The 27327-nt window shown below is 48.2% G+C and overlaps 1 protein-coding gene across 2 annotated transcripts in view; it reads left to right on the top strand.

The window, feature by feature from the left end:
• Positions 1 to 27327, top strand: part of LOC118309671 (membrane-associated guanylate kinase, WW and PDZ domain-containing protein 3) — a 112582-nt gene that overhangs the window by 58545 nt on the left and 26710 nt on the right. For both annotated transcript variants that reach the window (XM_035632062.2, XM_035632063.2), the window contains exons 2-4: positions 12947 to 13063; positions 20625 to 20744; positions 26247 to 26453. In XM_035632062.2, the coding sequence (XP_035487955.2) occupies positions 12947 to 13063; positions 20625 to 20744; positions 26247 to 26453 (444 nt within the window). The remainder of the gene's footprint in view (positions 1 to 12946; positions 13064 to 20624; positions 20745 to 26246; positions 26454 to 27327) is intronic.

Genomic DNA, 27327 nt, shown 5'->3' with positions numbered 1-27327 from the left:
AATCACCTGCAAACGTTAGAAGCGGCGCAATAAAATGCAGTTTTCTAAATAGGATATTTTATAAACATAAACAAACATATGATAAAAATGTTTCATTGACTTTTTTTTTGTATACTTTTGTATATAATCAATATCCTTTTAGAACTATTGTTTCTCTGTAAAATACCCTGTCCCAAACATCTTTCTCTGAATTTGTGCCTCCATCAACAGACAGAAAGTGTGTGTGTGTGTGTGTGTGTCTGTGTGTGTGTGTGTGTCTGTGTGTGTGTGTGTGATAGAGAGAGCTTACAGACATGTGAAACCTCTCCCTCCATACTTGTCTCCATTGACCTCTCGCCCAGTGAAGTGTCAACACACGACTTGCAGAAATCCGTCGGCCTCTGCTGCGACAGGTTCTCTCCTCGTCTGCAGCCACTCTGGCCCCTCAGTGCCTCTCCTCACCCGCCCCTCGGAGCACGCAAGTGATTTCCCATGAAGTCCATCTCCATCATTTGAGAGTCTTGCTCCGGAACCAACGGTGCTGTGCAGGGATGAGAGCGGCCCTCTGTTCATATACGCCGAAGGTTTGACTGGATTTCCGAGAACTTCTCTTCTCTTCTTTGATTATTGTACGATCCAAATTGAAAGGGTGGTGGATTTTAAGCAGGTGTCAAAGGCTACTTCACTGAAAATATATATAAGAAGATAAGGGATTTGCACACTTGGATATCTTGTGACACTATGCAGATGGATTTGGTTGCTTGCTTTGAACTTGATTAGAGTTCATTTTATTTTTAAAGCATTTGCAGGTTTCAGCCTCTAAGATGTGATTATTTGCTGCTTTCGTTTGTCTTACGTAATAATCAAGCAATTATTTGGTTGTTGGACTTGAAAATGTGACCTTTGCCTCTAGTAGAATTTCACGCAACAGTATTTTTGATAAAACTTTTACTCTAGATATTAATATTTCTGTAATCTGCAAAAAAAAAAAGTATCTGAAAAGTAAATGAACTGTAGAAGAGATGCACAAAGCTTTAAAACAACATGGTTTTCTTATATCATGAAAAGTACAGTTTTGGGAAACAGAAATACACAATCTACGTTGTTTTTTTGGACTGTAGTTAAACGCCAGAACTTGATTTTAATCAGAAATCTTCTGTTCAAAGAAAATGTACGGAAGAGACTCAAATCTGTTCAAGAATGCGAAGCAGTTCTCGGTGCAGAACGGGTTGCACAGTGCCACGGCTGCGCCACCGTAGAGGCCTCTTAGACTGAAGATGAATAAAAAGAAATGTTGCACCGTCACTGGGGAATATATATATTACGCTGTGTCTCCTACATTCACAAGCACACGCATCATATCCAAAGCAATATTTCTGGCTGGAGGACAGGTAGTCTGACAGCGCCAGCTGCGCGGCTGCATTTTAGATTAAACTTCTTTTTTTCTTTTTTCCTTTTTTTTTAAAGAGTCACCAACAGATCCCCCGGCCCTCGCCACCCAAGTCCCGCCGTCCCTCAAACTCCCTCAGCCGGCACGTTCTGCTTCGCCCGCCGACTGCGCGGCAGTGGACGGCGGTTACAGCCAACGTGGCCTCGTGACGGAGGCGAGCGGCCAATCCGCGGCTGCGGGAGACGCGAGCGCACGTCCACGCGGCGTGTGGCCAACTCGGGCTGCGTCTGGTGGAATCTCCCAGTGTCACCTCTGCTCTCGGCCTGCGGCACATTCACGGACTGCGGATGGAATCGTACGTCCTTCAAATATGCATGAAGCAACCGGGGATGCTGTGATAACTCACGACATAAAGCGCCGAGGCCCTGGCGCGTGGCCGCGTTGCACCCCGGTTACTTTCCCGGCGTCGGATGTAATCTGTGTGTGTCCTGTCACGAACACCACAGGGACGTAGTTTGCGCCGTCTCCTTTATTACCGGCGTAGTTATAAATGGCTCTCTCTGGGTCCTCCCCGTCAGCGGGATTAGAGCCCGGGATTAAGTTTCCGCACAGGCAGCGAGTGGGCGTGCGGCAGTGAGCGACGCGAGCTATTGGAATTGCCATCGTTATCCTCTGGATATCTCATCACGCACGCCTCACCCCCGGTGCCCCGCGCTGACACGCTGCCGCTCGCCCAAATTGCACACGGCTGCGGAACATGAAATGTACAGATGTTTAAGGAAGACGCGTTGCACCTTTCAATTTGTGTGAGCTGAACTGCGTACAGGGGAATGGAGGCGGGAGCATTACGCCCTTCGATACTGCAGTATGCACAGTACAACGTATTGCCCATAGTTTGGACAGGTGAATCTAACGGATTGCAGAGATTTTATGTTACATGAATTGACTTTTCTGAAATCCTCCTGCATATTGTAATCGTGTGTAGTTTAACCTCTTCAGGCATCACACACAAAATGTCGATGAAACAAAACTGGCAGCCCAATGCGAAAAGGCATTTATTTTTATTTTTTTATCTCCATCATTTTCTATTTTTGTCGTTTTGCATGAAAATAGCGCAAACGTCATTTCGATATAGGCCGCGGGCCTGAGCTGAGGAAAAGGGGAACAAGAATAAAAGTGAAAGATGAACCGGATAAACAAAGCTAGAATAGATAAGGCGCATTTTATCCTTGACCATCTGTGCAGTTGCTCCAATGTGCCCTTGCCCCCTCGGATGACATCACTTATATCGCTGGGCAAGTGGCCCGTCAGACGCTGCCATATGTATCCATAAAACCGGTTGTTGGTCTCTATATATCAGGCCTGTGTGTGACAGACTGGCGCGCGGTGCACGCCACCTCTCACCCAGCGGGAATTGGCTCCGGCCCCCTGTAACCCTTTCAGGATACGGCTAATGGATTGATGGATGAATGCTGCCATTTCCCTGTAGCTTGGCAATAAGCCTCCGCCAATAACCTCTACGAATTTCCCCCCATAACACAGATTTACAGTATCGGAGGTCTATATCACGAGCGGAGCGTTTAAATAAAATGCTTTTTTATTTTTTTTATAAGAAATAGTTTCTTCAGCAGCCCAGAAGTGGCAATTGACCTTCATAAGCCCCCGTGTTCTAAAACGGGTCTTGTCTCTTCAGTTATGCACGAAGCAGAACTTGGATACGTTTGGGCCAACTGCGCGAGCAACGTGCAGACCGTAATGTGAGTTACAGCGGTCACTTTACGTTTGAAACACAGCGGCGATCTGCCGGGACCCATGTTCTTCGTAACATCACGTGGCCGGAGTTGCCTGAGAGTCCGTAAGAGGCTGGATGTGTGTGTGAGCTGCACTCTCGGAGCACAATGCGCTTCCATGAGATGCCCTGATGCCCCTGGGTTGCTCTTTGCCCACTCAGCACAAAAAAAAGAAAAAACCTGCATCGGTGCGGGAGGCGATGGAATGGCACTGCAGGCGGCACAGGAATGACAACCTTCACCCCCCCCTTAACCCCCCCCCCCCCGCAAGAAAGCCTCCACGATAAAAGAGAGAGTGGAAGAGGAGCCTTAGCCTGGGGGGTAGAATTAGGCGGTGAGCTGCACCTTTTGTTCACCACGCAGTCTTTCTCTTCTGTTCTTTTTTGATGACCACCTCAGACTGACTTGTCCTTCAGTCCAGACCTTGGCAAGTTACTTTTTAGTGACAGCAGACTGTAATGAGGCACAGAAAAAAAGGTAGCGTGCTTAATGACACACAAATTCTCTCCCACTCTGCTTAGGCACACACACACACACACACACACACACACACACACACACACACCTCCTGCAAAATCTGGCAAGGCGGCTGCCGTCTGAAAACGGGGCTCTCACATCTCATCGCCACAGGAACAATCACGGTTCTATTTCAGGCTTATCTTCGCCCGGGAGAGTGTGTGTGTGTGTGTGTGTGTGTGTGTGTGTGTGTGTGTGTGTGTGTGTGTGTGCGGTTGAATTAATGATATGATTCTCCGCTGACAATCTGTCTGTCACTTGAACGCCTCACAGACAAAGGAGCGGAAACTCTGGGCCCCAGATATTCCCCCCCCCCCCCCCCCCCCCCCCCCCCGCATTTACCAGCACTTTGTAGTCTGACTACTTATCCCGCCGCCGTTGAGGAAGATGACTGCGATAGCCCACATTTCTCTCATCACTCCCCCGATGGCTTTGCCGGATGAACGGTGGAACTCGCCGACTCGACAGCCGTCTTGCGCCGAGGATGACGCGGCCCTTTCGGCCGCCCGCTGCAGACTCATCAGGCGTCCGAAGGGAATGCCCGATGAGCTCGGCAAGTCGCAACAATGCGATCTTCGCTTGCAGCCTGTTTCAGATCCGCCTGCTGCATTTACCCCACTTGGGGAGTCTGCGAGCATGTTTGCCGTGGCGCAAAACAGTGCGAGGTAGTTGTGTCCATGGTGCCGCGGTGTGACCTGTTGAGGAGAACATCACACCGCCGTCAGGTCAGAGGCAGACGTGAGCGGCGGCGGGAGGTTAGGGAACCCGGCGTTGTGTCTCACGTCCCTACCTGAGCATGGTGCTTCCCCCCTCATTTCAGCGGCTAATAGGTTCACTGTCTCTACCGTTTCCCTGCCGCTCTCAATAATTGAACACGTCTGGCAGCGAGAGAAACGGGGGAAAAAAAAAACACGACTTCACTTCTACGGAGACATGATTTGGACGACAAGTTCGGGACTCGACGGGGGCCTCCCCCCCGGGCGCAGGACGACGGTCGCACTTGGGTTTTTAAAAGACACAAGTTGGAAAAAGGTAATTTCTCTCCAGCAGAAACAGCGTTTGCGCGAATTTGTGCATCGTAAAAAAAAACAAAAAACAGGTGAAAGTGGAGCGAGGAGGGCCGATGACAAAATAAACTGCGTGGCACAGATTCGGGAAGGATGCACGTGACCAGAGGGAGAAGAACACGTGCCACAACTAAGATTGCTCTGATGCCATAGCAAGCAGGCTAGATTTGGTTTTGCATGATGTATTCACAAGGGAGAGCAACATATGCGCAGGATCAGATGATTTGACAGGAGGGGAAAAAAAAAACCTGGTAATGCTTATCGATCATGTGTCAGTCAAATCCCCAAAAATGAGAATATTTTATTTTTTATTTTTACACATGTTGTCTGAGCCATAGTCTTAATGAGGACCCATGTGGGATGTGACACGTGTGTGTGTGTGTGTGTGTGTGTGTGTGTGTCTGTGTCTGTGTGTGTGTGTGCGCGTGCGTGTGTGTGTGTGTGTGTGTGTGTGTGCGCGTGTGTGTGTGCGTGTGTGTTCTCCAGCTGCCTCATTCTGCACACAGAGCACATTAATGATGGAACAGCGGGCCGGGCCATACACTGCTCGTCAGAGACAGAGCCGGAGAACAAATGTGAAATGGAGATGGAGCCAGACTGTGAGACAGCAAAAAAAGAAGAAAAAAAAGAAAAAAAGAAAGATGTGGAACTGAGGTGTAAAAGATTTCAGAAGCAAAAATATTTATTTTTTTTTAAAAAAGCAAAGGTATGCAGAAACAGGAACGACGTGACTCAGCACCTGCAGGGCATCGCTCCTTCCTCTCGCTCCCCCCCCCCCCCCCCACCCCCCGTCACACGTCACAGAGGCTCTGGCACTGGCTCTGATGCTGCTGTTATTTCGTCACACCCCCTCTACTCAACAACCCCCCCCCTCCAGTTCTGCTGATCGTGCATTTACTGCGTATATATATATATATATATACCTTTACAACACGGGAAGGTCATCCCTCCGTCTCCTTTTTGCGGTGATGGACAGGAGGGAGCGAGCGGAGGGGCGGAGGAGACGGGGGGGGGGGGGGGAGCGCATGGTTAGTCAACTCAGATGCAGAGACAGATGTCTCCGTGTACTTGTGAGATCGCCCCCCCCCCCAATCATCCTGTGATTCTACAAGGGGATGTTAGTGGTCTTTCGAGTGGCTGTGCTGCTGTGCTGCTCGGCGCATGTGGCTCGCAGTGTTCCACCTTTTTTCCACCTCGGTCCTAATAAGGATAAAAATACTAAATTCCTATTTAGAATATTTCACCGGACGTCATCTGGAGTCTGGAATGTAATGAAAGGTGTCGCAGTAACACACACTGTCTCTCCACGCACACATCGACACACTGCCTGTGTGTGTGTGTGTGTGTGTCTCACAGAGACCACGCTCCCGGGAAACAACTGAACATGGCCGCGGCGTACTTCAGTTTGCCGAAGTCGTGCCGACATCAAACGAACACAAATCTAATCACTCGCCGGATTTTCATATTCCCCCCCCCCCCCCCCCCTTGTTGCGCGCGCGCGCGTGTTGTTTTTTCCCCTCTCCCTCTCTCACTGCATCCATTTAAGCCGCTTACGCAAGACCCCTCTCCCCGAGCGCGGGCGCACTGCTGAAATGAGGTGAAATGAAGTGTGCAGAGAGAGGTTTTGGCGCGTGAGGCCACTGCCTGTTTAACTTTGCATATCTCCGCACAGCCAGGCCAGGCCGGGCCGGGCCGGGTCGGGCCGGGCCGGGGGGGGGGTTTGACAGGAGAGTGATGAGAGGAGCCAAACCAGAGGTCTTCTAAGTATTGCCGCCCCGAGCTTGACTGAGCGCCGCAGGGGGGAAGAGGAGAGCCTGACGGAGAGGATGTCGGTGACCTGTCGAGCGCGACGGGATGGCCGGAGGGAGGGGGGGGGGGGGCGGGGCTTGGGAGGTGTTGCTGCTGCAGCAGAGAGCAGGGGTTTCAAAAGCACCGATTTGTAAGGGAACAGGTGAGAAATCTGAGCGGGCAGGGGAATCCGGGACGGCAGAAAAACCCGTAGGAAATAAAGAAGGGGCCGAGAACACCACGACCGTTGCTGCCCTGTTGTTTTGAGCGTCTGCCGAAAACAGGAATATTGTTAAATAGCAGTATCAGCTATGATACTCCGTTCATTATATCATTTTATATAATGAGCGGAGCTATTTTCTGAATTCAAAGCGATAATCAACACACGCATACAAATCATAGTCTGTTTCATACTGTATTATTTAAGTTGGTCATGTCAAGGATATTTATTTGGCTACCTGTGACACACTAATCTTATTTTTCCTCCTGTCATGCACGTAAGCTATTTGCAATATTTGGCCAATATGGGTGAAATCCTTGATGTTATAGGCTGATATTAGCATACATCATTGCTAAATTACGAATACATATCTCATCATAATTGTTATGCATTTTTTGGAAGAGATGCTGAGATTTTTTGATGCATTAAAAGAGGCCGTAAGTGCCCGTTCGTCTAATCCTGCGTATTAAATACCTGACTTCATGTACTTCATCACATTTATACAAAAATCTTTCTAGAACCCAACATTGCAATAAATTAGTCGAGCTCATTGATTGGCAACATTGCTCATCATTTTTCCAGAAACATAAAAGAGAAAGCTACCAACCACCGTAGACAATATGGAAATATATCTGACAATGCATTGAGTTTTATAATTCATAGAGACATATTGCCCGCCTGTAATTGAGAGAAATATTCAAACCCAAGATTCCATATTTTTACGGTCGAACCATTTCATCAAATAAACTACATATATACATATATATAGATATAGAGTCACGAAATCTTCAGAGGCAGGACGAAGGGGTGGTTGGAACACAAACAAAACATTGTTGTTCACATTTCTCTTCTCAGTCAACATTGGTTTCTATAAATGACCGTGGTTATGTAACCCAAACTATGATCTTTCCCCCAACACTGACCGAGTTGTTTTTGTGCCTCAACCTTAACTTTAGTACATATATATATATATACATGTATTAATAGTGATTTGCGTCACTTTTCACAGATGCTGACACATTATGTCGCTCTGGTGAAAGGGGGCTGTGGAAGTCCCATGTGTACATATTAGAGTGAAAAAATAAAGGAGGGAGTTCAGTGTAGAACAGAGATTGCAGTCTTTTGCATGCACACATCATATAATTCATATAGCATGCACGTGCACCCCTGTGTGTCTGTCCGACAGAATGTGTAGAATTTCTTTCTTTCCATTGGTCTCCCCGTGAGAAATAACGGCTCTATACCTGACGACGTGTTGCCTGCTCAGAGGCCTGTTTGATTAAGGGACGGTCAGACAACAGAGATGATGACCTCCCTGTGGACGTCCCACATGCCGCCGGGAGAGAAATGTGGCAGTAGACACCAGACGTTGGAGGGGAGATTTGTTTTTAATATACACAGCCAATATAGAGTAGTTTGACATTTTTGGCAAATACACTTTCTTATCAAGAGTTAGATGAGAAGATTGATTCCGTTCTCCCGTTTGCAGCCGGCGCGGCCCTTTAGCTTATCTCAGGGTCTCGTTCTCTTTCGACGCGTCTTTTTCTCGCCTCAGAAAAAGCTGTAGCGGCGAAAATTCACTGATCGCATTTGAATGTAATCATCGGACGGGCGTGTGCAGTGGTTTGATGGACTCAATTAAGGTTCATCCGCATTGTGAGATTGAGGTATATCATGAAATTAAACTCTCCCCGTGAGTCCGAATAACACGTTGGCGTTGTGCAATTCACGGCACCAACCTCTTCCAACAGATACATGACATGTGCTTTTGTGTCTGTGAGCGTGTGCGTGTGTGTGAGTGTCAGAGGGGGAGGGGGAGAGTTGGAGAACGTCTCGAGCCCGGAGTGTTAATCTCGTTCTGCGGCTTCTGAGCGAGGTGTCGGTCTAAGTGAGGATGCTAACAGTGTGCCGCTTCACGCGGGCCGTCTGGCACCGCCTCCCTCGCTGCGGATTTGCGCCTCCGACGTTCCAGGGGGGGTGGGGCCGGGGGGGGGGGGAAGCGCTGCTGATGCTGTAGGTGGAAATCTGGCATCGTGGTGGCGCTGAAGGATTCCCACGGGCGGCCGTGCTCCTCTCTTGACGCATCCCCTGCCGTCGCTTGCGTCCCCAAAAAAAATGTCAAGGGAGGCGAGGAGATCATCCTCATTCGCGGGGGGGGCTGGAGCCAATCCCAGCTGACATTGGGCGAGAGGCGGGGTTCACCCTGGACAGGTCGCCAGCCTGTCACAGGGCCACATACAGAGACGGACAACCACTCACTCTCACATTCACACCTACGGTCAATTTAGCTGTGTGTGAGCTTTGTGGATCGTGAACACTGTGAACTATGGGGAAAAAAAACGAATCTTTAACTTGTAAACATTGAGAAAAAGAAGAAATGTAAAGAATTGAAATGTGACGGATGAGACCAAAGTCCCCCCCCCCCCCCCCGGTGGATTTCTGTTGTCGAAACAGCAGTTGCTGTTCATCCTCCTGGCCGGCCGGCAGAGACAATAACCCACAAGTGAGCGGATGGCTGATGAGGCACAATGGAGTCCATTGAGCCCCCCGTCGCAGAGGGAAACGAGGCCCCCGCCACAATAGCAGTGTTATCTGCAGGAAGGAGGAGGAATGAGAGACTCTTTTTTTTTTTCCGGACGCGGCATCCTCACATAACAGTGTCTGACAGGACCCGGGCAGCCACAAAGGCCGCACTGTGCCACTGTACTTGCACCGGCATGAACAGATCAGGGCACAGTGTGTGTGTGTGTGTGTGTGTGTGTGTGTGTGTGTGTGTGCATGTGTGTGTCCCCTGTTATTTATCCACTGAAGGGTGACTGAGCGTGTGACACTGTGCTGTCTTGCACAGTCCGACACATTCGCACCAGGTAGCTTCACTGTACAGTCGCACACATATCTGCCGCTATGTGGACTGCTGTGTACTGTTGGTTAAGGCGTGTGTGTGTGTGCGTGTGCGTGTGTGTGTGTGTGTGTGTTAGCAGTCTTTCATCATCAAAGAGAGAGAGTTTCATCATCTCAGATGCAACAAAGCTTTAGCCCACAATTACGGGTTCAATGTGCAGAGTGATATTTGACAGGACCGGGCTCGTACTGGGGCGCGGGCGCGGGGGGGGTGAGAACGGGAAAAGATCAAAATACTAGTCACGTCAAGTTTAATTGTGATGCCAAGTCTCGCTGGGCTCCGCAGACCCACAACATCAATGAGTCGTGTTAAAAGTCAACCAAAAGTCAAGTAAAAAAAGTAATATCACAATCTGGTCTGGCAAGTGTTCATCTCTGACATTTTAGCGTCCCGCCCTGCTCCTCTTTCTTGGTCACCGTCTTACCTGACAGAAGTAAAAAAAAAAAAAAGGAGAAGGAAGCTTTCACCCCGTCTCCTCTCGGACCATAATTGCTGTTGTTATCTCTGACTATTGCTGTCGTTGCCACATCGATGGCCTCAAAACACTGAGCCACAAAACATTCTGAGCGTCAGCGAGCGAGAAGCCATTTGACATGTCTGTGGTAGGGTTGTTTATCGGTGATTCGTGACCCAGCTCCAGCTCACAAAGGAACCGGAGCGAAATGGGTGACAGAAAAGAAAATGCTGTAGCACTTCTCCTATCACACACACAGGGAAAAAAGGATGACACCTCAAGTAGGGCATTCTTAGAGGAAAAGCAAAGTTACGTAAAAGTAAAAGAGAGTCAAAGTAAAAGAGATATAGATATATAGATATATATATATCTATATATATACACAAAACCATTGGACAATAGTATCAATAATATCGGCCGATATGAGCCTTTCACAGACGTTGACCGATATGAAATCTTTCATTGTACAGAGTAAACAATGCAGTAGAGAAATGTGCATTTATCTTAAGGTTTTATGTAAAAATAAATTATATTAATTTTCTTAATTTGAGTACTATATATTCGGTTGTATTTGTGTTTTCTTTTTTTCTCCTTAGCTTTTGATGATAAGGTTTACATTTACATTACACAATTACATTTCTTTGTCATAAAGTTCGTTTTTAGGATTAACTGAGAGATCTATATATATATATATATATATATATATATATATATATCGGTATCGGAAATCTTGTGCTCCCTAATATCGATATCTGCATCGGCCCCCAAATATCCGTGTCGGTCGGGCTGTAATTGAGTCTTTCCTATCTACTGTGGGTTTAACTGCAATAAAGTTTGGCAACAAAACTGTTTTTACAGTTTTTCTTTCCCCCCGGAAACATAAGGAGCACATGGAGTTTGTTGAAACGGCCTTGCGTCCCCGTGAATTTCCCCCGTGTGTGTGTGAGCCGAATGAGAACAACAACAACAAAAAAACAAAAAAAAGCATAGATGAAGTTGCCAGATTGGACCTCGCTTCCCCCCCCAGTCTCAGTCTGTTTGCCGGCTACACCAGCTGCAGTGCAGGAGAGAGAGGCAGACGGAGAACACACAAGCTTCTTTTTTTTCCCTGAAAGAAGCCACGCCCGCTGGGACGCGCGGCTCCTAAAACGCCGTCAGATGGCGGCGAGGCCTGCGGACGCCAGGCGGCATTTTCGATGTGAGGGTTTTTTTTGTTGCAGTGAGCGAGCAAACGGCCCGTAAACCTCGGAGGGGGTGTGAGTTCGGAACAGGAAGAAATAACGGGGTTTCCTGCGCCGCCCGTCACATTAATGGCCCCAAGTTTTTTTGGGGGGGGGGGGTTTTACGGGTCGCGAAATCTCGCTGAAATATTCCCAGGAGATTTTCGTTGCTCCATCTCCACCTCCGCAGACAAGTCAGTAGTGCTGCTGATTGGTATTCAGAGCAATGCAGAGGGGGAGTCGTGCTGAGCGGAGTTTGGTCTGTGCGAGGGGAGGCGGGGGAGGGGGGGGGGGGAGCGGCTATATGGGAGGGAAATAGGGGAAGAAGTGATTACTCCTCTGTAGTCGAGCTGTTTCAAATCTTACTCTCCCGCTTCCGTCAAGAGACGGAGCTCGCGCTGGAGCTGGCGGCGAAGATCTCCTCGTGTTTTTCCAAACTTGCTCATCGTGTTCTTCTTTGGAAAACTTTTTTACCGCCGCGCTTTCTGCATGACGACTCTGAAGTCTTCCTCCGTCTCAAACTCCGTATGAACCCCCGTTATTTTCACAAAGGCTTCTGGGAGTCGAGAGCGAAGGCAAAAAGATCTCTTCAGATTTCCTTGTGAACAACTCCGGCGCCTGCGTTTGGAGCTCGTGGCGTTTGCGCACAAGCGTTTTTATTTCTGAGGCTTGGTTTGTGATTTGGTTGAAGCTGTGGAGACAGTCGGCATCTCAAACACAGCCATCGTCTGTGCAATTTGAGATTTTTGAGATTTCCTGTTTCACATGAATGACGCCAGTGATTACAAAGAGTTCTGTCCAGTTTGTTCAGTCTCCTTCCCATTTTTTGAACAAGCAAACTTCACAGTTTTTTGTGTGTGTGTTTCTAGGTCGCACGTCCTTCTGTAACCTCTCTGGTGACACAAACATCTCCATCTCCAGTAATCATAGAAGAGGATTTACACAGAAAAGATCAGAGTTTTTAAAATCTGTTTAACCTTTGCCCCCCCTCCCCCCCCAATCCTGTCAGTGATCAAACTGGAACAAACAAGGGTTTAAGCTCTCAGCTGAAACAGTCGCTCATACCGTACATACTGTATATACATGCAGGCATCTATCGTATTGTTGCTTATAATATTGCAACGAGTGGAAACCTTTTGTACCTCATAAACTACACAGTATATATTTGGTTAGGAGAACATTTTGACTTCTTCCGATCAGAAAAGTGCTTACGAGGAACCACGTGCACAGTCCAGCCATTGGCAGCCATCTTGTCTCACGTTTGTATTTGACGTGTAATCTACTGGTTGACTTGAAGTGATGTTGTTTGTTCCTGCTTTAATTAGGGAAAAAAACTGAATCTATAAACTGAATATATTCACCATCGAACATCCCTTAAAAAAATATTTATGATACCAGGCATCTGTGAAAATGCCAAAAATAATACAACGCCTCTGCTGCAGTTGGATCACAGTGCGGTGAAGTAGAGAAACAGTTTGATTCAGTCCATCGATCCCTTTGTTAGGGTCCATGTCACCTGGATGCTTTTTCCTTTTTTCCGACATGAAGCCTTCAGAGAGCGCACCGCCATGTTTTTTCCATTCTACTTTTCATTGACCTCTGTCTCTGTTTTTGTTCCAGGTAAAGTATTGAACTCGGACCTGCGCCACTACCTCAGCCTGCAGTTTCAGAAGGGCTCGCTGGACCACAAGCTCCAGCAGATCATACGGGACAATCTCTACCTGCGCACCATCCCCTGTGAGTACACCCCGCAAACGTGACTGCACAACGTCGAACTCCGTAATTCACTGCACTCAAAAAGGCTCCTGAAAGCACCCGGGCAAGCCCCGGGATTCACAATTTGGTATTTTTCCGTCTGAAGCATCCTACGGGAAGAGTGAGGATCTTGTGTTATGTGACACGCAGCAGGAAATCCATCCCACTAGAGGCAGCATTAATCTGTCTTCTTTCTGAGCTATGTAGGTCTTGTTCTTACGCTCGCCTCACACACACACACACACACACACACACACACATACTCACATACTCACACACAAACACACACACACAAACACACACACACACACACATACTCACATACTCACTGCACTCACATATTGCCATCCTCTCACCACTGGCACACACACACACACACACACACTGTCACCATAGCAATCCGACCCAAGGACATCTCTCTTACCCCTATGTAACTTATTTACTTCTGTGCCGTATCGGCGCAGTGATCAAAGTCACACTCTTTCCTTCAATGACCTCGTGTTTTCCTCGCCGGCGCTCTGCTCGGCAGGCGCGTCACAAACCACTGTTCGTCGCCGAGATCAGTACACGGAGTGGCAAATTAAACGGTCGGCACTGTGTATTGGAACTATAGAAAACCCCTTCAAGTGAACCGTATATTGTTGTATGTTCATTGACTGCGGAGAGACAAAACAACCGCTGATATATCATGAGTCTGTTGGATGGCCGCATGAAATGGTGACGTGCATATCGAAGAGGGAGGAGGGTGTTCATGATGTCACCGCTCGGAGCGGTTGATGAGGGGACAATTTGCTGTTGCCATGCAAACGAGAACCTTGTGTCCGTAAGATGTCACTTCCCCGGAGACGGGAGCCTGATGCCCCCCACCCCCCTCCTTATTTCAGGTTACTCAAAAGGTTGTTTTTTTTCAGGTTTTTTATGAGCTTAATGTTGTAATTACATTTTTTAAAAAAGAAAATTTCCCAAATGAAAGCGTCATTACAGTAAATGTGCAAATGAGTTTGCTGATTACGGCTTGTGTGGCTTGCAGAAATGCAAATGGAATTGCCACAGTGACGCAAACTGCTCCAAATTTAGAGCGACGGGTTTATTTAATGTTTTCCGAAAAATACCGTTTTTGTTGTTTTTTTTCCAAGCAAACTGCATCTGCGTGCAACAGTTTATTTCAAAATTTCTATTGGTACACAAAGATGCTCATCGACTTATAACGGCCCGGCCATTCCTGCTTCATTCGTTACGAGGGCCTGCACTAATAAAGCACGTGTTGATTGTGAAATGAAACCGCCTCAATTACCGGGAGACGTGACTCTGCCCGCCGGCGTCTGTAATTCTGACACTGCGATGTTTACACACTCGTATGCATCGGCGGAAAATATTTGCCGCGTCCCGCCGGAGAGCGCCTCCGCTCACAGCAGCGCCACAGTCAAGGTCCTCGTCGTGCGCAGAGCGACTGCTGCCGCGGCGGCGACAGACTCTCGGGCACAGCACTGTCACAAACAGGCAGCATCTCCGCTCTCTGCCCCGGAGGCCCGGGGGGTTGCTCTGCCGCGTTCAAAGGGAACTGGCATTGCACAATTGTTGACATTTTTTTCAGGAAACAAAGCTGCTTAACCTTTCATGTATATTTAATATCGTCTCCTGCAGGCCGAGCGGTTGGTTCTTTTTTTCACCCGCTTTCCCGTTTCGTTGCCAGTCTCTTCCATCCCCTCTCCCCGCCATTCGCTCGCCCGCTCGCTCACTCACTCTTTCTTTTTCACATATAAGTCACATTCTTATCTTGGCGGTTTCATGGGCGGTTTAGTTCAACTTGAATTGTTACTGGATCTTTCTTTTCAGAGCTCGGCAGCTCTGGAAGCAGCCCAGGCCAGTTACGGTGGATGGACGAAAAAAGAAATGATCAGTAGGCCGCAGCCTATCATTCTCGCGCACACACACACACACACACACACACACACACACGCATGCTTTACCTGCGCTGCCTGGAGTCGCACACATTCACCTGCACACAAACCCCCTTTATTAAGTACCACGGCAAAAAACTGCTTTCATATACATCTTTCTCCCCGTGTACAATAGTGGCAGTCTTTGAGCTTTTTACGGCCCGTAACCAGCATCAATCATCGGCAGCCCGTGGTGCTCGCTGCACGAGTCCGGCTCTCTAATCCCCTGCTTGAATTACTGTCTTAATGAGGAAGAGACCAGCACTCGCGCAGAGACGGAACCTCCATCATTCACTCGCTGTCAGTCTCCCGTCCCTCACCCCTCTCTGTTTCACTCTCTCTCTCTGTTTCAATTACCTCTGCCTGCCCCCCCCCCCCCCCCCCCCCTTTTTTTCTCCCCCCTTTAACTTGGGTTTACTCTGTTTCCACTTGCTGTGTGCGGCTTGATGCTTTCGTTAACATCATGGGATGGGAAAAAAAATCTTTCAAATGAACCGAGTCAAGCGCCGTAACGAGCGGATTATTATAAATAAAGGAGTTCGCGTTTGAATATTTTTAAATGAAATGTCTGCACATATATTAATTCAGAAGGTGAAATCCGATCCAGAACAGTTATTGGTCCCAGGTTGAGCCCTGCGGTCGACCTAACTGACATGTACTGCACGTACATTTCCTCCGACGTATTTGACTATATTTACAAAAGTTTGGAATTCAAACATCAGCTCTTTCTGGGAGCATCAACTCCGTGTGGGACAGATCTTAACAACTACTCTCCGCACATCTCCAGTTTCCTTCCTTTTTGTTCTATTACAGAATGTGCAGGCCAGACTCGATACCTCCTCCTTTTTGAAATTGTGCGCCAAAAATGATCATCCTCTCATTGTAGGAAATCAATATTGGGGCAGAACAGGCGTACAAGAGAGGCTGAAGGAGGAGTTGTATGCTGCGAAATTACAATAAGCATGAAGAAATAAACAAATCCAAATGTGTGTGACGACCACATCACTGCAGCTGATCCCCGTCGTCCCGCTTGTGTGTCCTACCATCACCTCGGGGGTCAATTCTGCTGAGCCCATGCACTTCTAGATCGCGGTAGTTCATGTTAAAAGGAAGAAGAAAAAAAGGAAGAAAGATAGACACTGAAAGAGTCTCGGGGAACAAAAGTGAAAAGCAACAGAGAGACAAGGGCGGAGCAAGGTCTTCACGTTCAAGGTGCACATGGGAAAATCTCCTTCGCTGGGTTTTTTTGGGGGGATGGGCTCCGTCTCATTTGGATTCTTATGGGAACACTATAGAGGAGGCTCCCGAGGGCTGTGAGGAGGACAAGGAGGAGGAATTTTTCTCCAGGATGACAGCGAGGCCCAGGGTCGTAGGCAGTCCCTCGACTCCCGACTGAGATCAGAGTCGGGCAGAAAGAGTTTGATCTCACACCGACTCTCTTATCGCTCTCGCACACACACACACACACACACACACACACACACACACACACACTGTTGGCACAGGTACATATGCACAGAATCCGCTCACATCTTGGACACATGCATCTGTGACCTTTTCGGCTCAGAGAGATGCTTTCACCATTTCTTCAGGAGCCGGTTGCTTCTTCTTTCACACGCTCCCTCTCCGCCCTCCATCCTGCATTTTGGGATAAAAGAGTAGAAGGTTTCTGAGTTAGTTGTTTTTGTATTTCCTGTTAAATGTTAATGGGTAGCATGGAAAGCATTCCGCCCATTCCTTTCTTTCCGCAGCAAAGCCCTGAGCCATCTTTTTTTTTTCCCGCCGACATAAAACTGTGCACAAAAAAATCACCATGTTGAATTCCTGGCCTGCCATTTCTGACTGATTACTTCTGATGTTTCCCTCGTGACATCCTCTCAGTCCAGAGGATTTCAAAATAAATAGATAAAGGTCCCAGCAGAGCACAGGCCCGAGACCCTTTTGCACGGCTAAAGTGAAAATTAGTTTCAGTCCGGCACAGACGGACGGATGGCTCTAACCTTTGTGCGCGCTCGTCAAATTAAACAAACAGCCTGACAGGCGCTTTTTCGGTTTCTCGCCGAGAGTTAGAGGAGGAAACGCTGTCTCCGATAAATAAAGCTGATATACAACTAATGTGGGACAGAAAATACGTTTAGTTGGAGACACAGTTGGGCCCAGGCTGCGTTTTTTCTATTCATATAATGATGATATCTTGTATTTGGCAAGTCCACAATATGTTGATAATGAATGACTTTTTTTTTTCCCGTCCAAAATATGTGCTCTTGCAGTATGATATCAACTTGACCACAGCCTCATTAATTAATACCAATCATTAATAATCTTTTTGATTTTTTAACAGATTCAGAACAAAACAGGTTAGCGACAGATTATGATCCGGTTAAATACAGAAAAGGTTCACACACAACAATGGTTATTAACATTTTTTGCCTAAACCTAACCACAGACAGGACAAGGGATGGGACCTCAACCGATCTCGTTAATAAATGTATCGCTGAATAATAATAAAAAATAAATACATGTAATAAATAATAATATATTATAAATAATCTGTATGCTATGTTCGAAGGCTAACTTGCCGGCGGCCGTAGTTCCATATTTACTGCTCCTCCGCGAGATTGGTATTGATCCTCTCGTCCAACTCTGGGCAGGAAAGCGAGTGTTTCCCAAAATGTCGAAACTGTTCCTAGAGCTGTCGCTACACGTAACACTGTGTGTGCGTCCCCCCCCCCCCCCCCACCAACACTGTGTCTAACTTCATACGCTGACAGGAAATCTTTTGGTTTCTTCGATGAAGCCTCTCAACATACCACCTCCTCTCGTCTGGTTTCATTAACTGCACTGCATTGGCTGCACTCTCTCCCCCTCCCCAATATACATGTTTTGATTTGAAAGACCGGCCCACGACAGTTGAATCAGAGGCACATGGAAAGTCTGCGAATTTCTGATTTCACGGATTCGCTGCTTCCACTGAGCTGCGGCTCATTATATCGCCTGCTCGCGGTATATATCGGCCTGACGTCCGGGATGGCGGCTCGGGGAGATACTTGGCAGGTACGCAACTGTGGCTCAAGTAATTGGGCTACAGGGGACATTCTTTGTGGACCAAAGCCATCATCGCCGGCAGGCAGACAAGTTGGTCATGAGAGGCAGCAGAGGCTGGCGTTCTCACACACACACACACACACACACACACACACACACACACACACACGATGCAATGTCAACTGCGTTTGGTAACACAAACTGTGGTATCAAGGCGCTGTGTTGGAAGGGAAGCCTCTCTGATGAGTGGTTTTTCTTTTTCTATTCAAACTGAGATTTTACTCCTCCGCCCGGGGGCAGGGAAGCTGTCACAAGCCAATTAGGGAGAAAATATATCAGCGGAAAAACAAAAGGCAAAGGCAACATAAAGTTACTTAACAGGCCACCGGGCTGCCCCCGTGTGCCGAGCGGTTTCACCGCTAATAGGCACGGACTCAAGCCAAGTGTCACGCCATCGCATTTGGAGACGCAGCAACACGTTCCGCGAGATTCCAGCATAGTTTTCCCGGAATGTGCTTTTTACGGGATGTTGTCGAACAGATCAGCAAATGTATTTGATGTATAAATGAATACAAAACACTGCCGCTGGTGACCGGGGTCAGCTGGGATTGGCTCCAGCCCGCCCACGGCCCCCAAGGTATGAGCGGTATAGTAAATGGATGGATGGATGGATGGATGGATGGAGTACTGCTGCTGTTGTATGCCACTACAGTTGAGGGCGTCGTTTCCTGAATGTGTGAACGAATATTCAATCGCTAAACTCTGATGGTGATACATGGTCCGCTTCTGACTCATCTCCCTGCAAGACGTCCCTGGCTTCAGTTGTTAATCATCTTTCTGTGTGGGGGTTTGTTTTGTCTCTCTGTCTGCCGTCTCCCGTGCCGCTCGCGGAGCTCCTCAGTGTGCCTCTGATTTCCCTCCGACTTTGAAATGGAGTTGATGTGAGATTTCAAATTGCCTGTTTTCCTGAATATAAATGGCTGTTTACGTTGGCCCCCGCGATCGACCGGCGGTCCGCCGGGGGTTGTTTCAAAGACTTTCCTCCTGCCCACAACCCCTCTGTCCTTCCCACGACCCCTGAAGAGATTCGCCAGGCCGAGTGAATTAATGTATTTGCTCCATAACCGTGGGTGACAGTAAAATTAGGTGACGGAGATTGCTGTGGAATGTGGCTGAGATGATTGGTTCACGCTGTGGGCTTTGTTCGGCCTCCCGTGCAATAACTAGCACGCTGTCTCGCCTCCTGTCCAGCTGCGGTTGTTTCTATGGAGCTTACAAGTTTGGGGGGGCACACCGCCTAATTAGCCCTGAGTGCAATGGTGGCACAGTCCCACTTACTCATTCATGGAATGTGGTCTACATAATCCTCATGCTAATGTAATCATTTGGTGTCCATTTTGTGCCTGGTGGATGTTCATCCTGGGAGGAAGAAAACTCCCATCGGTATTGAAAATAGACTGTTGCTTCACCGCAGGAGCGGAAGCCGCACTCCGATTGGCCCTCGTGTCATTTGCATTGACTCTGCGCAACATGTTGCTTTCATCGTGTTTCCTATCCCTAATTTCCTCCAACTGCTTTCTTCATTGAATCCGTAGCCGCCAAGTAGCTCACAGTGATGACTTGATAGCAGAGGCTGCAGTTACTCATATGGATTAAATGAATTACACCCCTCTGTGCTCCACAAGCCTTTGTCAATGATTCATGTTTCACAGGATGGCACAGAGGTCTTTTGGGGTTGTCGTCCCCAAAATGCAATGTTCCCTCTTTTTTTGCCTTTACCAAGGAGGTTGTTTTCACACCTGTCTGTTAGTTTGTTTGTGAGTTTGTTGGTCCTATGTTTGTCAGGAAGATTATTCAAATGGCTTCCTACGAAACTTGGTCGAATGGTGGGACATGGGCCAAGAAAGAACTCATCAAATTTAGGCGCAAATCTGCACAAAGGGGTGGATCCAGGAATCATTTTCTCTAACATTCTGGGATACTGTGGGGCGTTTTTTCATTCTTTCATTATCACAGCTATCCCAGGTCAAGATCCACGGATCTTGAGGAAAAAAAATCTGGCATTTTCAGGGGGATTGATATATATGAGTGTGTGCAATTTGGTGCGGTCTGATAGGATGTCAGGAGGTTGTTGGGCCGTTCCGTTTGAATGTTAAATCACAAATGTAGGAATGTCATTTGAAGATTTTTTTTCCTGAAACCATAGTTAAGTTAACCTTCAAGTTCAGCAGTCAAATACATTTCTGTTACACATCCTGTTGCTACACTGCGGGACGGGCATAGTCATAATCACGAATGAACCGGAGCTGAATGGTTGTATTTTTATTTTTGTTCTGTAGAAACCTCGAAACTGTTTTTTATTTCACTTGATGAATTCAGTTCTGCACCTGAGAAAAAAATCCCCACAAGCATCGCCTGATGTAATGTCATTAGCCTGATTCCTTATGTAGATTCTTCAAAGTTTCCATCTCCATCGTACAGCATCATTTTTGCTGAACAACCCTGGGTCGTGTATTATTTATGCAATTCTCTTTGTGTCTTCTCTCGTTTTTCCCCAGGCACCACGCGGCTTCCTCGAGACGGCGAGGTGCCGGGTGTGGACTACAACTTCATCAGCGTTGGAGACTTCAGGATCCTGGAGGAGAGTGGACTTCTTCTGGAGAGTGGGACCTACGACGGTATAGTCACCGCCACCGTGTTAATTTGATCAGACGCCTGCGTGTGGCTGCAGGATTTTCTCCTGCATGATTCACACTGACAGCTCTCTATAATGAAGTGTGAGCTCAATATTCCCAGTCATTATGACTCGCGGTCTCCCTTTATGAGATGTGACAAAGGGGGACGAGATGTATCGATCAGTGAAACCTGATTACAGACTTGTTGGAAGTCGCAGACAGATTAGCAGCGGTACTTGAAAACCCTTGAGATGAGCTCCGACGTTTAGCTTCTCCACTCTGTGAGTAGAACGGGCCAGCGCGGGATGTAAATGTTTTACCAGACGGGCTTTCAGAATCAGAAACAACCAGCAGTTACAAACAGTAAGACAGTGAGTGGGCTACAGCAATAAAAAAACATTGTGGTCATATGTTTGTTATTACCTACGCCTAGGAGGTTATGTCTTCACCCCTGTCTGTTGGATGGTTGGTTGGTTGGTTGGTTGGTTGGATGGATGGTTGGTTGGATGGTTGGTTGGTTGGTTGGTTGGTTGATTGGATGGTTGGTTGGTTGGTTGGTTGGTTGGTTGGTTGGTTGGATGGTTGGTTGGTTGGTTGGTTGGTTGGTTGATTGATTGGATGGTTGGTTGGTTGGTTCGTTGGTTGGTTGGTTGGTTGGGTTATTTGATTGCCAGCAGGATTTTGCCAAATCTACAGAACGGATTTCCACAAAACGTGGTGGAAGGATGGGACATGGCTCAAGAAAGACCCCATTAAAATATTGTGTGAATCAGACAAAGGGATATTTTATCATTTTCTTAAAAAAATGCAAGATTTTCACCAATTTCCGGGTGTGAGATTTGTTGCGGCCTGATTGAATTTCAGGGGATTATTGTTCCGTGGAGGAGGTATGTGCTCTCCTGAGGGCCATTCTAATTTTTTTGGGGAGGGATGTAGTGGGGCTGCAACTAAAGATTATTTTCATAAACGAGAAATCTTTCGATTATTTCCTTGATTAGTTTGGCTCTATAAAATGTCGTAAAATTTTGAAAAATGTTGATCGTGTTTCCCACAATCCCAAGATGTCTTGTTTTGTCCACACACCAAAGATATTTAGTTGGAACTGTCATAGAAACCAGAAAATATTCACATTTAAGGAGCTGAAATCAGAGAAGTTTGACTTTTTTCCCCATAAAAACTACTATGATTAATTTAGTATTCGATTACTCATCGATTAGCTGTTGCAGCTCTAGATTGTAGTGTTGTAAAAACATTACAGTGTTTTACATTTCTGAAGAGACGCATATTACACATTATTTTTACCTTGACATATGACTCTTAGGCAATGGAATCATCAGCACCTACGAACGCAGACGTTTCATTGCTCGTCCCGTGTGTGTATTCAACACTGTAAGAATACATTGTAAGGACTCGCTTCCCCCCTCGTTCAATACAGTTCACGGTAACATATTCACACGGTAACCCCGGTGAGCATGCAAGCAGCTGTAGCACCTGATGCTGGCCTTATGTAAACCAGTCGACCTGCTCATAGCGCCGGCTGGCTGCACAGTCACACATCGGGAGGTCCCATTTGTGTTCTTCGTCTCGAGTCATGCTTTATTCATGGTACAAACTAGACCTTCCCCCCCCCCCCCTCTCCTCTCGCAGGCACAACAAGTAAACTTTGGCCCATCACAAGACATCCAAACTTGAACTTTGGAAAACTGTTTAAAGGAACACTTCCCCTCCCGTCGCCCTGCGTCCCTCTGTCCTCTGTCAAAAAAAATATGTTTTAAATGTTTATCAGACAACCCCCAACTGCAGTCAGCAGTGACAACTGCAGGCGTGTTCTTCCCAGTAGGAAGTGCACCTGATGAGGGACGTTCCAGCTTGTCGGCCACATATTTGCTATGTCTGACACCGTACGCCTGAAAGCCCTTGCCGTGCATTCAGACGTCTCTGACGCTCAGACGGCCGCAGTGTGTTTGTGTCACCGCGAGGGGATCGGATTGGAGCATTTCTCTCACATTGCTCAGCGACTATGGCAATAGTGTGATAAACTTACTGCTCCCTTTTGAGCACATTCTGTCTTACTGCAAATCTGGGGGGGGGGGGGCCGTGAGACGAGAGAGGATCTCTCTGAACGTGCGAGTGGACCCTCTGCGCGCCAATTCTCCCATTTCCCATGTCAGCCGCATCTCCCGCTTCCCGTACGATGGAGAATTAAAAGATGAAGTCAAGTCCTCGCTCGGAGAGAAAGCGCCTTAAGGCTTGAGAGCAGCCTCCTCTGGGGGGGGCGAAGTGCACATTGCGGCTAGCAATGCGATGGGGCCCCGTCGAGGGCAGGTTCCTTCCAACGGTTCTCGATCCCTACTATGCGGCGCCAGCCCCTTCGCCTCGGCGCGCCGCCGCAGTCGCCCGCGAGCTCTCGTTCATCTCTGAGCGGATTTACGCCTGTACAGAGGGGTTCAGCGAGTCGAAGGGGGATGGAGGAAAGGAGGGAAGAGCGTCTGACCGAGACAGAGGGACAGAAACAAGAGACCGTTGATGTAGAGGCGTGCTGAGCTCCTCGGCTCCCGTGTGCAAAGCTCCTTCTCCGCGAGTGTGGATTGCATTCTCGTGTGGATTGCATTCTCAAAAGTTGGAAGGTTTCAGTACGCTATCCCCGAGAGAGAGAGAGAGAGAGAGAGAGAGGGGAGCACTTCCATCCCCGTCTTCAGAAACCCAGTCAGCACTCCAGCGCTCCGTGGCCATCGGAGTGTTGATCTGAAGACAAGCCGGAAGTAATTGGATCGAGGAATGGGATCGACTCTGTTTAGTTGTGCTTTTTTTTTATTTGTCTCTCTCGTGTGTAAAAAAAAGAAAAGAAGAGGAAAGACGAACGAGGGCAGGCGTCGTCCCGTTGCAGGCGGCGTGGGCCGCGTTCCCCGTCCGCGCGGAGCTCATGAATTACGTTCAGTTTGTAAGTGCACAGTAAGTGGGCTGTGCTCACGGTACTGAACTAATGGGATTCTTAGCTAATCATAATGGTCTCGCTAATAGTCCCAAATGACTTTGCCTGACTGCTCATTATGTTAATGGCTTCACGTATAACCGCCCTTTCCCCCCCCCGAAAAACATTGTACGCGAGTCGTTTAATGCGTTTGCACACAATTTCAACTCAAACGCTCTCTCTCTCTTTGACTCCTTAATGAAGTAGCCGGCCGTTCGCCGCCCCGTTAATCTCCCCCCTTCTCACGAAGAACTGCCGAGGTGAAGACACGACCCACGTGTACACCAGTGGCGAGGTCATGGGTCAGCTTGCCAGTCTGCTCTGTGGTGTGGTGGGGGGGGGGGTACGCGCCGGCTGCTCCGCGTTGCGTCCGGAGGGCTCCGGCGGTCGGCCAGCCAACTGCGCCAGGCGGCGAGAGGGAAGTCTCCCCCGGCCTCCTCGGTTCGGGTCGGGTCGCTCTTTCGGAAGGCCGGAGGGACGGCTGCCAGGAAAGTGAAATTCTGCACATAGGGAATTCAGGCAAAATCTGATCGCCTCCAAATTCAGATCCACTCCAAACCCCCCGCCCCCCCTCTCTTTTGTGATAATGAGTTGGACTTTAACAAGGAAGGAAAACAGACCTGGAGATTAAAGTGGGCAGAACACTTTGGGGCAAACCCCGGCGGGTGGGTGTTTGTGCGGCTGTCGGCCCATGACCTTGGGCAGCGTACTGTATTGCACAGTGTCCATGACGACGGGAGGTCGGGGTTTCTTTTTCTCATCACCGCGACGCTGAAGTCCCCGCCATGAGAAAGAGGAGGCCTCACTCTTCCTGGCTCCTCAACCCCTCCGTGACACGGGGATCACACGAGTCGCCCCCCCCCGCCCCCCCGCCCGCTTAGAGCGGCACGCGCTGCCACAGGTCTTCACTGTGACGTGCCGCTTTCACACGCACACCTCCGTGGTTGCGTCGCACATTTATTAGGGCGGGGGGGCCGTGAGACGCGTTTGTCAGTAATTAATCACGGCGGCGGCGGCGGCGGCTGGCTGATGAATGTCAGCGTGTGGCAGGAGACAGGCGGAGATTAGCCAGCAGACCCAATCTCTCGCCGCTATCGCCGTTGCCAACCCTGTTAATGAAGACATCTCTGACAAATGCGGATGAGCGTCGCTTAGTTAACAGTCAGGCCGAGTGACGGGAGGGGGCGGGCTTTCATCCAGCCGCCTCCTCCTCAACCTTCCTGTTGCTTTTGAGGGAAGATGAGCAAAGCCTGAGGGGACGAGGCCAGGCCCCCGAGGCGGGCTCAGATCTTTTTCTGCGGTGCCACTGTATCGGGCTGTAGAGCTGCTGTTTTTCCGCAGAGGCCTCTGTTCCTTCCTGGCACGCGAGCTTGTCGTCAGCCTCCCCTCTTTGTCCCCGGCTGTAAAAAGACGTGAGCTGATGAACGTGAGCTCTCATACAGTCCAGCATTTGTGGCGTGTGCGTGTTTTCGCGCGCAAGCACATCATAAGTTAATAAAAAACCCCACAGACAGCTGTGGTCCAAATGAAAACATGACCCGAGTTTATGGAGGCTAATTAATTTGCGGGAAAAAGAAATCTCCCCCCCCCCATTTCCCAGTGGCACCTCTCTCCATTCTTTAATTCATCTCATTATGAATCGCGATTTCGCCGAGTGTAGGCCTAAATCTGGAGAGCGGAGTAAATATTCAACCTTACAAAATGAATTGCAGTTAATTTGATCTCATTGAATAAAGCGCGCGTGACAGAGAAAGCGTTTAGCGAACAAACAATCATAACGAATGGTGGAGATATAAATTTGCTGCGTGCGTTATTCATAATCCTAATAGAGGTTGAATAATTACTTATCCTACGACTAAATTGAGTTTCACATACTGCTCACCAGCCGCACATAGATGAATCACCCCCTGAGCTAAATGAGCGAATCATTTAACAGAGTTTTGAACCCCCTCCCCCTCCTCTTCCTCCCCCTCCCCCTCCTCTTCCTCCTCCTCTCCCTCCTCCTCTCTCTTTACGGAGCACTGTTATCTAACAGAATAATTGTTATCTCTGTAGCACAAGGTTTTACGTCTTTAGTGAGGGGGGGCAAAGAGCGGGATGGGAGATGGGCGATTGCTTGTATTCAGTGATCAGTGTAATTAGATGTGGGCAAACTCCCAGTGTAGTGATTTTTAACGTCACGTGAGTCATGGCAGGCCCAGAGCAGCGGGTCGAGAGACATGAAAACCACGCAGAGGACGACGACCCCCGAAGAAAAAGAAACTCCAGTCTGACATTTAGAGGATTCATTTTTGATTTGTATCAGGGGGGAGACTGGAGCCATGTCGGACACGGTGGGTGATCTCCCTCCCTCACGTGACCTACATAGATATTGTGCAGGTTGTGACAAAACCTGCTCCTTTTTCACTTTCATGCTGGTCATATTTCTTGTGTCTGCCCCCCTTTTCTATTTTTGGACGCAGCATTGTCAGACGAAGTCACTCACCCTTTTCTTCTTCTTCTTCTTCTTCTTCTCCCCGTCTCTGTCCTCCAAGGGAACTACTACGGGACGCCCAAGCCCCCGGCGGAGCCCAACCTGGTGCAGCCCGACCTCGTGGACCAGGTGCTGTTCGACGAAGACTACGTCGGCGACGTGCCCAGGAAGCGCACCACCTCGGTCAGTAACATGGACCGGAAGGACAGCACCGTCCCCGAGGAGGAGGACGACGATGACAGGCCACCGCTGGTCAACGGATTGCCTGGTCAGTGAACGTCAGGGCACAGAATGTTGAATAAAAAGGCCTCTGGGCCTTCCCTGTCTTTGTCCTTTGGTCGTGGAAGTGCCACTGGTTTTTCTCTCGTGAGACGCGAAAGACTTTGGCTCGATCGTCTACAGGTTGACGCCACGGAACTCGGTCGATCTCAGTCGGATAACATAAAACGGCACTAAAAGAGCGTTCCACTGCGTCCTTCGGAGCAGATTGACGATCTCGCTCCGGCTCTCCGGCCCCAGCCACTTATCATTTATCCGTCCGTCAAGGTTGTACTGTTCTGTCGACCCAGATGTAACAGTGTTTTCATTTTTAACTATTGGTGCGCAATATTTAAAAATGTAGTCGTGGTAGACTGGTGGTTCAGCGAGTGCAAGAGGATACTGGAGTGGTGGTTGATAGTAAGCCTGAATCCCATTTACATATTTGAGGGAAAAAAAATATTTTAAAAAGGCAAAATCCATGCTGGCGATTATTTCTTAAGAACTTTTCAAACTCTATGCAGGGAAAATATTTCTCACCATCATACAAATCCCCAGTGAGATCTCATCTTGAATTTTGCGAGTTCTGCCTGGTGTCCTCATAAAGGGAACATTGAAATTACCATATTTAGTATAGAGGAGACGTAAGGGGTGACATGGTCGAGGTTAATAAGCTTGTTCAAGGAATATATATATATATATATATATATATATATATATATATATATATATGAGTTAAGAGGGAACTCAAAATTATTTCTCTCTGAAAGGAGAAAAAACGTCTTCCCACTTAACACTTACAAAAATAGATTGGACCAATTCTGGTGAACAAAGGATATGTTGCATGAAGTTGATTCTTCTGTTTTGCCGAACTGTACTGTAAT

This window comes from Scophthalmus maximus, chromosome 6, assembly GCF_022379125.1.
Source record: "Scophthalmus maximus strain ysfricsl-2021 chromosome 6, ASM2237912v1, whole genome shotgun sequence".
Classification (NCBI taxonomy): Eukaryota; Metazoa; Chordata; class Actinopteri; order Pleuronectiformes; family Scophthalmidae; genus Scophthalmus; species Scophthalmus maximus.
This window is presented reverse-complemented; position numbering and strand designations above follow the sequence as displayed.